At 44.6% G+C, this 15,607-nt stretch overlaps 1 protein-coding gene across 2 annotated transcripts in view; it reads right to left on the reverse strand.

Moving 5' to 3' along the window:
* ARHGEF38 (Rho guanine nucleotide exchange factor 38) overlaps positions 1–10,984 on the reverse strand; it is a 39,203-nt gene extending 28,219 nt beyond the window's left edge. The window contains exons 1-2 of one of the 2 annotated variants that reach the window (XM_062636701.1): positions 10,730–10,973; positions 533–723 (exon numbers count right to left, since the gene is read on the reverse strand). In XM_062636701.1, coding sequence (XP_062492685.1) covers positions 533–723; positions 10,730–10,925 — 387 coding nt within the window. In that variant the 5' untranslated portion in view covers positions 10,926–10,973. Of the gene's footprint in view, positions 1–532; positions 724–10,729 lie in introns of both variants that reach the window. The other variant, XM_062636702.1, reaches the window with a different exon arrangement.
* Between the last annotated feature and the right edge of the window lie 4,623 nt (positions 10,985–15,607).

Raw genomic sequence — 15,607 nt, forward strand, 5'->3', positions numbered from 1 at the left:
AAACTCTGACAGAGTTTCAAGAAAGATAAAAGGTCTTGCAGGAGCTTAAACAGCACAGGCTTCTGCTGGCCCCAGCATTCCCTGAAGAGACAGTGCCAATGTCATCTAAAGACACTTTGGTCTCTATACCTATATTTTATCACCAATCTTGTAAGAAACCCTACATAAAGAATACTTGGTTTAAGGTATGTTTAAAATAATTTTTATTCTATATCAGCAGCAGATATAATTTGTGCAGCCTCAGTGAATGCTATTTGGCAGGCCCCACAAATCTTTCTCTGGACAGCCTGTTCTATTCCCAGCTTTCAGCTGCACAGTTTATCTACAGCTGTAAATACCGCTGAGGAAAAGGTTCTATGAATTCCCAGCTAGAGCCCTGGCATGTCCCTTTCTGGAAAGCTACCACCGGACAGCTCCCAGTACCACGTCACTCTCACGCTGACACTTGTGCCTGCATTAACATTATCTGCCAGCAGAATGTGAGTGAGTTCAGACCTTGACATCACTAACTCATCCACCGCCCCCAGCTCACCTGCTTGTTTCTCAGGGGCTGAATCACTTCCTTGATGCAGAGATCCAGGTCGCTGATATAGTCCTTCTCTGTCTGCATGAGTTCTGTGATGATTTTCACCCTCTTGGCCATCATGCGTCTGCTGACTTGTTCTTCATCCTCCTGCAGCGAAGCAGCAGGGGTTGTGGACCCCACCTGTGGGGCCATTTTTTCTGTTTAAAAGAGGGAGGTTTGTGAGGAGCATTGTAATCTCATGTGTTCACTCAGTTTGCCCTGCACAGCTGTGGGGGAATGGAAGCCATGCCTGTTGGAAAGTCCCCATTCACCATGGAGAGCAGGAAAAGAAGCATAAGAAATTGCAATCCTGGATCACACCAATTGTTGTCCCATCTCCCTCCTCATGCCAAACACAGGTTTGACAATAAGGGGATTCTCATCACTGGCTCTCTTGGCTTTGATGTTATGTATGTCAGCAGAAATTTTCCATTTCCATTGCCAGCACAGGAGAGTCTGATTCTTGTCATACTGAAATTCAAAGATAGCTGATGCCCTTCTACTCCTTTGAAAAACACAGTCTGGGTCAGACATCTATTATGATTTGGAGGATGGGAGAAAGTATGTTCCTGTGGAAGAAGAAGGCTGTGTTTACTGTAAATAAGCTTCACTGGAATAACCTTTGCTCTGTACAATGTAATGTTGAGTCTGTTCATGGGAAGCTGAGGGCTGCAGATAGGGAAGACAACTTTTCAAACGAAGACAATGTTAATAACAATGATGATGAAACCTGTAATTTTGTTTAAAAAGATTTAGTTGAAAAAGGCAAAGGAATTACAGGAGAATATGGGAAACCTTCAATAATTAATAAAAACATCTCTTGGAATAACAGAAATTATTTCCATACTTAAGACCTAGAATATCTGATTTATTCCAAATACATGGAAATGCAAGCGAGACTTCTACAGACAGCTAATTTATGTATGACACAGGACCTGCACATAACCTACTTATCTGTAATGATGCTCTTCCCTTTTGCTGGTTCCTAAGCCAGCCTGCAGACATCCACATCAGCTGTTAAAAGGGCACTGATTTTTTTCTGTGTACACTGACAATCTGTATTTTTCATTAGGAAACACCCCCCCACACACACGCAAATAACATCAAATGAAGGATTTCAGAGGTTATTCTGGTGTTTTTCTGCTAGCCACAAGATGGTGCAGAGCACCAACAAAGATGGACATATCATTACTGTACTCATCTCTGCATTACCCAGGTTGAGCTTTGACAGCAAGGGTTTTATTGCACTTAGCAGCAAAGGATGGGAATCTCTGCTGAGGATCAGACAGCTATGCCTTCATGTCAACTTCTTGCGGGGAGCACACTGTATAATGGGGCAATAGCAAGCTGTATCTGATGCTTTGCTCACTGATAGCCAATACTGAATATACAGTTTGAACTGATTGTCAAGGGTGAAGTCAGGAGCGCACAAGTGAACACAGAACAGTGCACAGCTCACCCAGACAACACTGGCCAAGGCTGTAAATGATAACCTGGAGCTGGACTTGTGGGAAAACCAAGCAGCTTTCAGGAGATAGACAGCTCTGGGATGTCTTTAGCTAAGAGGTGTAAAATGTTATAAATCCAGTGTATTGTCATCCCAACCCCTTCTACAGCTATGCTGACTGCTGATATTCAGAAAGGATAGTTTTGTTATTAATGCTTCTCCATCAGCTTTTCTGGTGAGACTGATGTGACCACAGTTATTGTTTTAAATAGTGGCTTTTGGGGCTGCACCTCTGCCTCTTTACTGATAGTTCTAAACAGCGAGGACAAGAAGCCCAAACAAACCAGTGGAGAGGGGCTGTTTTTTCAGCCTTTTTTGTATTTAGATGTACTTTTTACCATTTTAGCCTTGAAGTCTGTGTATAACACTGGGAACATTTTGTCCTCAAGTTTGTACACAGACAATAAAATGAAAACATCTCCCCTCTGCAAAGCTTGAGCTAACAAATGAATTTTAAACTGAATCTTGTCCTAGCGAGTCTGTGCTGGTGTGAGTGCACGTAATGCACAGGAGCTCACTCCTGCAGAGCTCATGCACCAAAGGTGCAGTGTGCCAGACAAATCAGACTCTGTCCTTATTTTAGTCAGGAGCAGAGCAAAACTGATACCAGTATCATTCCACAGCTCCTTCTGGGCAATTTTTGCTAGGGCTGCGGAATAAGACCACCTTGCCTGCTGCTTATGCACTAAAATGGCAGGTACTTGTTCCTCTAGAAACTTACAGTACATAACCACACTTATAAATTCACAAGGAACCACATGAACAATCCATTTCCATTCCAGTTCTGTGCCAAAATCAGCATTTTTCTCAAGATTGGGTGTGAAAATGTTTGTGTGTGTGTGAGTGTGAGAGTTCAGGGTGACTCCTGAGAAAGTGCAGAGAGGACCAGACATCCTGGAAGACCTCAGAACTGTCATTTCATCTCAGATGCAGCACTGTTACAGTATCAGATGGAATTTTAAGGTAAACACAAGATGATGTGCGAAAGAACTTCGTAATGTTTTATACTGGTGGCAGGGGATGGCATTATATGAGCAAAATAAAGCCACTCTATCCCACTTCAGGCTTGAAGTCACAATCCCTCAAGAGGCTGTTCTTTCAGTTTATGTCATTAGATCACCCTGATCAAATCTGATTCCTGAATTATGTCAGGGTTCATCTATTATCCTTATTGCATGATAGATAATAATGCCAGGAAAGAAAAACTATTCTCAACAGGAAGAAATAACCATGAGAAATACCAGGTAGATGCTGTTTCCTTGTAGAAAACATGTTTTTTAATAAATGTATCCTTTTGTTAAAAGTAATATAATTTTCCATTTTCACTCAATATGTTCACTTTTTCATTTCAGGCATGTCTGTCTCCGTAGAATGCAACAGCAAGAACCTGAAGTGATGATTACAGCCAAAACCTGTGATTTCATGTTCAGCTGATTGCTTTTGACCAGTTTGAGAATATTAGTAGCTGCAGAAATCCTTGTGGAATAAGTGGAAGTTTAATGAATGTACAAACAGCAAGTGTATATCTGGAATATAAGCAGACTTGTTTCTACCTGGTAATATGTACCAGCCCCAGAACGGTTTCAGAGAGAGGATTAGCAGGAAGAGACATTGCTGAGGATTAACTGTTACAGTAAGAATTTGACTCATTCATCCTCAGAGATACCAGGTTTAGGAAAAAGAAAAAATGTCTGCTGAATGGTTTATCAGACAGCTGTTTCTTAAGGCCAGTTTACAGGAAACTAATTGGTACTTTTAGTTGGTATAAGAATGTCATTTAGAAGGTAATGTTTGCAATTGTTTCTTTGTAATGTCAGTTACCTGCAGGAGTTGCCTCTCTGGAGGACTTTGCTTTGGAGAGGAAGGTGATGACTGGCTTTCTAGCTGTGTATTGAAGTGCACGGCTCTAGTTGCATTCAACAAGAGGTTCACTATGTGATGACATGGACAAAGCAGCCACATGTCTTAACAAAAGTTTCTTGCAAGTGTGAAGTCTAAAACCATCCCCCAGATGGAGACATCCAGCAATGCAGAATAAGAGCATGGAGGGAAAAAGCTTGCCCAGTGCAAGTGCAGTAGCTCTCTTCTAGGCTATTGGGGGATCCACAGCAAGTGGCCAGATGAGCAGTCATAGCAGATCTGCAAGATCAATGTGTGCAAATTTACCTGACTTTCCCACCCAGAGTGAGCAGCTCTGAGAGGTCTGCTCTATCCATCCTTCCTCCCAGGTAAAACGCTCAGGTTAGACATTATGTTTACTCCTGGGGATGGGACCCAGGTCTCTCCCATCCAGTGGTTTCCCTCTGGAAGTGAAGATAGTGGTGCAGAATATAGCAACAAGTACAGTGATGTCAGTGCATGGAGTGAGTAACAGGCCTTTTCACTACTGAGGCAGCATTTGGAGGATGCCAAAGAAACACCAAGTTCTACACTTGCACTGTGTGGACACAGGGATTTTGCCTGACACAAGAGAGCCATGAAGGCACAAGTTATCAAGGTATAACAAACAAATCACAGCATTATTGTTTTCATGTGTGAAACCTGAACCTCATATCACCCCGGATAAAATTACTTGTCTGTGAAAGCAAGTCCTCAGATAGCCTGTACCCTCAGATAACGTAGCTATTACACATGGGAATATACACTGGCTTTTATCAGCTGGATTTGGGAAACGCAGGCAGTCAAGTTCAGAGACTGCTGCTGTGGCAGCTTTCCTCTCCTTCCACACATCTGCTTGTGCCATGGCCCCAGCTCTGCCCCTTAACACTCCTGCTTCCACTGTGGCTTTCAGGAAGGCAGCGGGGCACAGGGACACTGCGACCCTTGGAAGTAAGAGACATGGAAATGGGACAAGCAGTGGGAAAGGATGGAGTGTCCTGCTCTGTGTGGGAGAAGTTTATCACATGAGTTAATACACAAGGAGTTTTACTCCAGATCCCACTCCCCTTGTGAGGGACCACTTCATAGGAGTGTTGTTATGGTTTTACACCAGAGTTGTTACAGTACAACAATACGGTGCAAACATGGTGCAAATCAGATCTACTGTATTCCAAGTTGGTCACTGAAATACAAAAGGATTGTGAGAGGGTTGTGGAAAATACAGTTTTTCCTTTTACTCAGAGCTGCATGTAACAGCAGCATTGTTCAGGAGTGGGTTTGTTGCACAGGGACTGTGAGTTCCACATGCAAAAAGCCCCTTTTTTGAGCCCAGGAGGAGAACACTGCAGGAGCAGACTGACCTTGCACCAGTCTTCCTAGGCCACAGGTTTGCTCGTAAAACCTGCATCAGAGACTTCTTTGCAATTAGGTCATTTGATCTTTGTTCATTTCTCTGTTCCATAAGGTACAGAAAATATTTACATTCAACGCACAAGTTCTGTTTTCAATTCCTTGACAGCAGACCGCTTTAATTATATGTGTGCTGACAGGACTACAGAGAGATCCCATGTGACCGCACTGGAAAGGAAGAAAGCTTATCATCAGGTGACAGAAGAATGACCTTATTGTTAGTGTCAGTACTTACAAATAAACCTTTCCAGTGTGTTATATACTGGTATAACCATACCACTCCTGTGGCATTGAGCTTATGTTAATAAAGAACTGAGGAAGGGCTGCATCTGAACCACTTCTCCTGGGACACATGCACCTCAGGATTTGGCACAACGCAAAGTATCCAAATTAATAACATGTTTGCTAATATGATCAGAGAAGGATCTTTAAAGCTCCTTGGGTCCTAGTCTTCACTCTTTTACCCAGTTGCTGTTACTAGTCATGCTGCAGTAGCTCCTGAGAGACCTAAGCCTAAGGACTTGGTTGTGTGCGCAAACACAGCAGCACAAAATGGATTCTGCTCTGAAAAGATGAGCTTGCTTCCCAGCCTGGCTGCCACTGCAGTAAGTTCAAGGAGTAACTGCAGCTTTATTGCCATGCAAGTTAACAGAATTAGATCCTCTGAGCTTAAATTTGCACAGGAGAAAAAGGTATTGGTTAGGTTGTGATTTCTCATCACAGGACACACAGATATTTTCATCAAGCCATCTCCTGCACTTCAGGAAATAATCTGGACTTTGGCTCTCTACTGTACTTCAGCAAATCAACTGCCCCAAAGATCAATACATTTTGCAGTGAAATAGGATACTCTCTGCATTGTGGTCCATAGAAAGTTAATCAGTAAGTACAGCACAAAGCAAATAAGGAACTGGGAAGAGGTGTGGAGGATCTGTACTCCTGGTGGGAGATGCCAAGGAGCTGTGTGCATCAGCAGTCCATGCAAGAAAATTGGTGTACTCTGCGGGCAGGGAGGAGGAGAGGATAAAGGAAGGTTCTCTGCTTGTAATGGACTGAAGGGGGATGAGCTGCTTCTGACTGGGCTTTACTATACCAATGGATAGCAGCTTTCCAGGAATTTGTATAAGCTTGCAGGGTTTTGTGTCATTTTTGGTGTTGGTTATTTTTTGTAACTACATTAGACACAGGCAGAATGTCAAATCTGACGTTCAGACACAAGCTCTGAGTCAATATATTGTGGCAGCTGTGTGATTTGAATCACTGTCTATTACAGGTATGTCACTGATGTATTTTAAACTGAAGCATGTGCAAGTCATTTAACAGCACAGTTGGCCCATTCAGAGCTAAAGTTATAAGGGAGTTAATATGATTTGTAAAACAAGGAGTAATTTCAAAGTATGCATGGTCACACTGAACACTGCAAATGGGATCTCTGATGCCTTCTGGAAACCCACCATTTTCTGTAGCTCATTTTTCACAGCAAGCACAAGTTTGGTATATGATTATTAAAAAAAATCATAGAATTATAGCATTACAGAATGGTTTGCGTTCGAAAGGACTTTAAAGCTCATTAAGTTCCAACCCCCTGCCATAGGCAGGGACACCTTCCCCTAGACCGGGTTGCTCAAAGCCCCATCCAACCTGGCCTTGAACACTGCCAGGGGTGGGCAGCCACAGCTTCTCTGATCAACCTGTGCCAGTGCCTTACCACCCTCACAGGGAAGAACTTCTTCCCTATATCTAATCTAAATCTACCCTTTTTCTATTTAAAGCCATTACCTCTTGTCCTATCACTTCATGCCCTTCTAAAATGTCCCTCTCCAACATTCTTGTCAGCCCCCTTTAGATCCTGCAAGGACGCTCTAAGGTCTCCTCAGAGCTTTATCTTCTCCAGGCTGAACAAGCCCAGCTCTCTGTCCTCATAGGAGAGGTGCTCCAGCCATCGCAGCATTCTCTGGACTTGCCCCAAAAGGTCCATATCCTTCTTACACTGGATAATAGCAACAACCTGTCCCTGTGAACTATGATCTGCCCTTTTTGGTTGACAACACCTATCCCCATGAAACATTGTATCTTAATATGCCCTGATCTTGCAAACATCTATGTGCAAATAATGACACCAAACAACTCTTAATAAAATATATAGGTATTCACAGCATGGCAGCTTTAGGTTAATTCGAAGACTGATCCCAACATTAATGTAATATATAGATATTACTACAGTTACTTTTACAGCTGCTACTGATGGATTTTCACTGTAGAAAAGAGAGTGATTCCTACCAGCTAAACAGCTTCAGAAAACAGACCTGCTAAATACCATTTTATGCCACTGCTTAAGGATAGTAGCAAGTTCTTCATTCCTCTTGGAAGGATGTATGTGCAGGATTTCCTAGTGAATGTAGAGCAGAGCACTGCATAGAAACATCACAGAAACTCTGTCTTAGCTCTTACAATGACCCTTAATGTTATTTCTGCACCCACCACAAATGCTAATCAATATATCTCCCTTAACCCCATTCTTCCCTCTTTAGAAAAGTGATGCTTCTGTCCAGCTGATGCAGAACTATGAAAGAAAAATATATATGTATGGCTTGATCAAGGTATTCCTGGACTCATCCAGGATTGCAATTACAACCTGAGTTGTAGATGACTGCATGGTTGTATCACAAACCTGCCAGTTGATAGTAATCACCTTATTTTCCCCTATCTAAAATGGGGCTGCAGACAATTGGTTATCTCACAGGATGAGTTGAAATAAGTGAAATAATGCTTGCCAAGCTCTCTGAGAATATAATGGTTACTTTGCATCTTATTTCCTTTTCAAGAAGAGTAAAGCCAGGAGGTGTTGCATGACCATTCACACCAGATAAGGTATTGAATAGATGTGTCTGGTATAATAAGTAACCATGAAAATGCTTTCTTGTGTTTTTAATGAATCCTTAATTTTAAAGTGAAAAGCAGTCACAGAAGTTTGCACCTTTGACAATGCTATTGTGGTCATGTTTGTAGGGTGGGGGTGGGGCGGAAATAGCCTGTTTTCTACTTAGGGAACTTTTTTAAGCACACAAAGGGCTGGAAGGCCCTCAAGAGATGTTTATACCATGCCTCACCATGCACAAACATGCTGCAATGCTGACATAAGCACTGGGGCGTAAAGACACCTTCTTTCCCATGCTCAGCCAGGGTTGCTTGCCATTACCAGGGATGGAGGTCCTGCAGCCTCTGATTCTTGCTGTGGAAACCTGCCCCACACACAGGAGATTCCCCTTGGTGAAGTTTGCTCTTGTTGCACCTCCTTGGCTTACATATCCACATCTGTGCTAATACCTACCACATCTCTGCAGCCTGTGTGTTAGAAAACATATGAACAGGGGACTAAAGAATGGAGGGGAAACTAAACACAGAGTTTTCCCTTCAATTCATATGGGAAGCAAGTGTAGATTACTACCATGTGTATCTTTTTGCAAAGCATTTACCATTCCAGGGTAATCAGGGAGTCCTAACCTGGCAGAACTGTTTATGTCACCAACAGAGCAGTTGGGATTTTCTTACCAAGAACGGAGAACTCAAAAGCTTTGTGCCAACAAAACCACTTCCCTCACCTTGGAGTCAGCTGCTTCACATCCAAGTGCTAGTGAGAAAAATGAAGAACATAAAGGCATAGAACCATAGTACATCATAAACTGCTGGCAGGTATTACATTAGGTCTGGGATCCATGATCCAAAACTTGATCCAGATCAGGCCTTGGCACACAACCACATTTCTTTCCATTGTGACTGTAAATACACTTCACAGGAATTTCTACTGACTTTGTTTTTCACTCTGAGGACAGGCAACTTCTAATCCAATATAAAGCCTGCAGGTACCTTGTTAACCCATCACCATTTGTGTTGAGCATAAGTGAGCAAGCAGAGCAAGCTGATACCAGACCCGTGTTTTGCAATAGGTGGCCACGGCAGCCTCAGCTGGTGGCAGGAGCTGTAAAGCTGGATTTACTCTCTCCTTGGACCGCTGCCATAAACATAGCCTCATGCTCTGCCATGACTACCTAGGCTTCCCCGCCTCCTTTGCTCCAGATTTTAAACAGGAGACGTTAATGGCTTCAATACAGCTGACACAGGACAGAAAACCTGTCTTTTTGCTGGATACAGCTCTGATAACCTTGACCTCACCTGGGCAACCACCTTCACAAGTAAAGAGCTACTGTTTTGGTGGGACATGTGCCAGGAGCTTGCCTGACCAGCCACAGCAATCTGTTTGTACCCAGAAACACCACGCTGATACCTGCAGCGAGTGCCTGACTTAACTAAAATTTTTTCCCTTCTCATCGATTAGCTATCACAGGAGGGAACAGCATAATCAATGGGCCACTCTGTTGTTCTTAGCCTCCACAGAAATCCCATTACTTTCAGGTTTATTATTTTATTTTCTGCTTTTATTGTCTCTCTGAAGTAATGCTACCTCCTAATTAAGTGTGTCAAAACCATAATACAGCAACCCAAAGTATCTTCCTGTTTTATCTCCCCATAAATGATTATTGCCACAATAGTGACTGTCACGAGGCAGTTACATCACTATTAGTAATAAATATTTATATTACAGCAGTACTCAAACCCCCCATTTGTGATGGGGCCCTGTTGTTCCAGACCCTGGAAACCCACAGAAACTTGTCAGTTTGTGTTCCAGAGCACTCCCAGAAATAGCCATACACACTCTTCATGTTTTTCTTCAATTTGTGGCATTGCATTTAAATTTTGACTGACAGGCCCAGTACTGACATACTTTACCAATTTGGGGTCCAGATGCAATTTGGTTATTTGGAAGAAACCCTCTCCATAGTGGTGTAATTTCAATCAGCATATCCATCAAAACATGTATTTGGACATAGTTCAGTTTAAGCTTGCACAATCTGAGCAATGATAAACATATTATAGATCATGGTATTTTTAACTGAAAGAAAAAGTTCCCTTGGTGCTTCTAATTACTTAGCATATACCCCACTTGATACAACAGCCAAAAAAAGATAGGATAGAGCCACCATATTTCCATATTACTGTTAGCATTGCAAATGCGTTCTGATGACAAATGAGAAAGATCCCGGTTGCATACACATTTTGCAGTAACACCCCAAACCCTTCAATTGCATTTTACATCCTGTCTACTCAACATTATTTAGAAAAAATAGGGGAGGCATTTCCACCGTGGAAGTGGGGGGCTAGGGTGAGAGGGGACAATTTGTCACTGTGAGTGCATGGGGGCAAAGACTGCCATTCCCTTCTTTAACTGGAGGCTGTAGCCCGGAGATCATCAAGATATCCCAGCCCAGAGCATCCCTCGCAACCAGGCACCAAGCATGCTTCCCTGGTACCTTGTAATTTCTGGCTGTACTCTGTCCTGTCAGACTGACTCCTCCTCAAGGTGCTATGGTCCCCAGGGTCGGCCGTGCTCTCCATCACAGGCTCTGTCCTCCTCCTCTCCCCCACGTACAGCTTATTCCTCAGCAAGGCCAAATTCCTCTTCCTGCTCCCTCCACCTTCCTTCCCTGGGCAGTTCATACTCGTCATGACCAGCCTTGCTCAGTGGTGATGGTGGTGGTGGCGGCGGCAGGTGGTCAACAGCTTGACTTTTATGCTGGTGAACCCGCTACCCAGGTGAAGGCTGGCTGCTCTGGGCTTGATTTTGGAGCAGGGCTGCCCAGGCTCCGCAGGGCACCTGTACGGAGCAGCTCCACCTCCGGGAAGCTGACGCCCCGGGCGGTGTTTGCATTCACCTGCCTTGTGTGCAAGGACGCCTGGCGGGGCCGGTTTCAGAGCCAGCCCCAAACCGCAGCCATTCACGGCCCCTTTCTCTGCTCCAGGGTGCGCTTCTCACCCCGCCGCGGGGGCCGTGCGTTCCGGCACCCTGAAGCGGAGGCATCCTCCCGGCTTTGCCTGGGCCGTGTGCTGGCAGGGTGATACCCGAGTGCGGCAGGGCAATGCCATGCTTTCACCTGATGCCTTCTCTTTTGGACACCACCTCTCTCTGCACTGTCGGGGCAGTGGAGAAGCAGAGGGCAAGACAAATGGGAAGGGGAGGCCAGCCACCCCCTTGACACTCTGCCCTTCCCAAAGGCTAGTGCCTAACCGGCAGCCCGTTCAAGACCCCAACTCCTCACATACGGAATTGCACCTGCCAGACTCCCACCCCACCGAGAGGCGTAGCCTCTAGGTTCCAACTGTAGATTAATTCCTGATCTACAGGTTTGAAGGGAAACCCCAGGACAATGAAGAAAAAGGCTGAGAAGGAGAGGAAAGCCCCTCCAGGAGACGGGAAGCAGTGCGGAGCTGCAGCTTGCCTCAAGCCAGGCTCTGTCCTGCTTTACACTACACACACAGAGGCAACATGAAAGCCTGCCAAGAACCTGTGGAGGCTGTTGGAACAAATTACCACACTCTGATGGCTGAGGAAGTGGACACTAAAACACCTGTTCATAATACCTCTGGATCAGCCCCTGGAAGAGATCTCATTATCCTGTCTGTTAGCAAGGGCCTCTGGCATGCATGCACTGTCTAGTGATCCTCTGTAGCGCCAGTCTAATCAAACTCATGTTAAAACAGCAGGAGCTGCTGGCATCTAAGCTTGGACGGGACTTACCCTGGGAAGAGCCCCAGCAGCCATCAGTAGCAATCACTGCCACGGCTGTGATACGCACCCGCTGTGGCCCTCCCAGCCCTAGGAAACGCCTGGCAGGAGCCCCGTGGTGCAGCCTAATCGGTGTCAGCCTCATGCACGCTCATTGCTGCAGCATCTGCCAGGGGACACAGCTAATGTCCCTCTGACATACACTGGCAGAGCGTATTGCTTCAGTACTGCCACGCTCTGTCCCTGAAGGACGTGTAATAAAAAACAACAAACAGGGATGCAACGTAGTAGCACAAACTTGTTTCCGACTTTTATTTTCCCTGTGATGCAAGCTCCTGATCAAAGCCCATCATTTCTACCCAGCAGTGAAAGGAAAAGGTTATGAAACTGTTTAGCAATTTACTGGGTCAAACTGCAGCACCATGCCAGTGCTGCACAAAGTGTCCAGCCCAAACACAGCCTGGCAGAGGAATAAAGCGGAGAGGGGAATACTGGGAAGACTTTGTGCTCGCACAGAGAAGTCACATATTACGTAGGCAATTCATGTGTTATGTCTTGCCTCCTCTTTGATATTCCCTAAGAAACTCTTTCTTTTGCAAGTCAGACCACAGAAGTTCCTTGAAAGACAGAGCAGTGGTGACAGCGGGGAGAGGCGGAGGCAGGGACAGACGCAGTGATGGCCTTATGACAAGAATGAAAGCCCCAGCAACAACCACACAGATGAAGGTGGGAGTTGAGGGAAATCAGCCACACCATTTCCTTACACTGGGGACTTCCTGAGGGTTTTGGGTTTTTTTTTTCCTCTAAGCAATGGCTTGGCATTCAGTGAGCATGGTAAAACTGGTTTAAACAGTCACCGCCCTGACTGCCCCCCTTCCCCAGATAAGTTTGTTCCCACTATTGCTGCAGGGTGTAAACACCTGCATTTGAGAAGAGATGGAGGAACTGATCTGTCTGGAAAATCCCTCCCTCCCCCCTTTCCCCCTGGGCTATTTTCCATCTGGGTCTGTGCTTGTATTTAGTTCATCATCCAGCTACGCAAGCAGTTGTGGCAGCATGAGGCAGGGGAAGATAGACTTTTTGGACTTGATGATCTTAAAGGTCTAGTTGATTCTATGATTCTATGATGCAGGGGCACATGTAAGCAGCTGAGGGTAAAACTGGTGGTTGCTTAAGCCAGGAAAAGTGTAACACAGGGAAAGTGATTCCACCAGCCAGGATTGTACTGTGTTGTGCTTTTCAGAAGACAGAGGTCCCATCATTTATATGCGATTTCATTATATTTATTTAAATTAAGGTGGTTTGGGGGAGAACTGGGGAATACATTTTGGAGGTGGACGAACAAACTTCAGGAAACTCCTGGCTTTGTAGGCACTCTGCCACATATGCAGAGTTACAGCCATGATAGGATATTGTAGAGTTTGCCCAGGTGTTTATTACGACAGCAATCTACCCACATGCAAAATTTGTCTTCCTTTTCCTCCTCAACTCGGTCACAGGGTGTGAAAAGGTATGTGTTAGTTCAGCAAGGGAACAGTTGCAGGGAAAGCTGACTGCGGTTTGCTGCTGCCTTTGTACTTGCTATGGTTTACCTGGCTTCACCTGGCAGCACTATTCCTGAGGCAGTCAGGAGCCCAGAGCTAGCTTACACCACAGTTTGGAAACGTACATGGGTACTTTCTGCAACCTTAATATTTCTCCTTTGTGCCACCCAGCATGGAAGAGGCTAAAAATAGCATGTCTTCTGTAATACTCCAAGTGAGGGGGACACATGTAGGACCAGCAGCCTCCCCATCCCCTCTGGAGGTAGGGAGGTTTGAGCCATGTCGTGGTTTATCCATCATCAGGTTAAATCCAGTGATCGTTTTACACTAGTGGGCTGTGCCACTGCAATCAGTAGGAGAAGTAGGTAAAAACAATCAGATGAGTATTTGAGTGAGATACCCCTATAAACTCTTATTACTGGGCTCCTTGACTCTAACAAATGTCACAGAGAGCACAGTCAAAACTGCATGTGAAGTACTTGAGCTCAGCTGCCCCTTGCCATGGTACCAGCAGCCTTCTTTCAATTTCCAAATCATTCCTGCTGCCTTCTGCCCCGGTAATAACTGACAGTCAAGTGGTATCAAGGTCACTAATCCATAAAACAAGAGGGAATATTTGGCATCTATGTGTACAAAATGCTCTTTTTACAATTAATGTGAAAATCTCTTTAACCACTCTATGTTGCTCTCATTTAACTCTACAAAGCTAACTGGAATCCAGTTGATGTGAGCGCTCGCATAAGAGTTATTTGCACGGAAGCCACCCTGCTTAAGAGACAGAACAGGTGCTGGTGTCAACATGGAAAATATTAGCATTGTGTTCCCAAGCAACTGTATTAGACACATGTAAGAGCTTATTGTTTTATGGTCAATGCTAACCTTTATCTCGGTCCCCAGCCATAAAGGAACCAGGAGCGCCATCAAGACTGATGGCCATTAAGTAAGCAAACAGCTATTTGCTTCCTTGTAATACCTCACAGCTGTTACAGAAGATTTCTTTATAACTTAGTATCCCAGAGCATATAGGAAAAATACTGGTGTGGGTTGACTTCCATGTGTGTTCCTTTTGAGTGAAGGCTGGAGTCCTGTGGCAATGACACCACACTGCCATTTTCAAGTTTGTTTACTGCAATGGTCAGCACTGCCACAGAGGGAAAACAATCATAGAAACACAGAATGGTTTGGGTTGTAAGAGACCTTGAATATCACCCGATTCCAACCCCTCTGCTATGGGCAGGGACACCTTCCACTAGACCAGATTGCCCAAAGGCCTGTCCAGCCTGGCCTTGAACACTGCCAGCGATCTTGTATCTATCTAAAAGAGAGTCTCAATATACACTGAAGAGTGACTTTAAACAGCCAGCGCCAATTTTGGCTGCGTGAAGCGACTACACTTGACAGGCAGTGGAGAGGCAGAAAGGTGCCATGCTACTGCTGCAGAAAGTCCTACCCTACTCACAGGTGAAGCATGACAGCAAAGAATGTAGATGTCTCTACAGCTCCCCACCTCCATACAAGGAAGACTAGGTGTGTGTAATAGTAAGCCTGTATCTCTTGTCACTCTGCTGCATGCATGAGTCGCAGCAAAGATGTCTTCTGAGGGACAAACAGTTGAGGCTTTCATAAGAACAATCATGCATAAGGCCCACTGAGGACTTTGAGCACTGGAAAGCTGCTAGTATGTACACCCTACCTGTTTGCAGCTATACTGGTAAGATAAGAACAAAGTGATTGCTGAGGATAAAAGCAATAAAAAGGGAAGGCTTAAGGACACGTAAAACTGGAGTCTACATATTGATTTTTTACAATGAATGAATGAAAACTACTTTGAAATATACATAGACAAAAAAACTTCAAACACCTTTCCATGGCAAAAAAGAAAAAAGCCTGTCTTGCAGGTGAAAAGTTGCTTAGTGTGCCAGTGTCACCTTCACTCCTACTGTTGATCTTGCCAGACTGGTGATTCCTGTAGAGAAGCAGGTCTTTAGAAGTAAGTGCGCAGTGATAATTTCTTTTAGCTGTGTCTATGGTGTTTCTTGTCTAAATATTTGTAGGCAAAATTAATAAAACATATGACTGCT

This window comes from Pezoporus occidentalis, unplaced genomic scaffold (assembly GCF_034315485.1).
Source record: "Pezoporus occidentalis ecotype Australia unplaced genomic scaffold, CSIRO_AGI_Poc_V1 ctg49, whole genome shotgun sequence".
NCBI classification, from domain to species: Eukaryota; Metazoa; Chordata; class Aves; order Psittaciformes; family Psittacidae; genus Pezoporus; species Pezoporus occidentalis.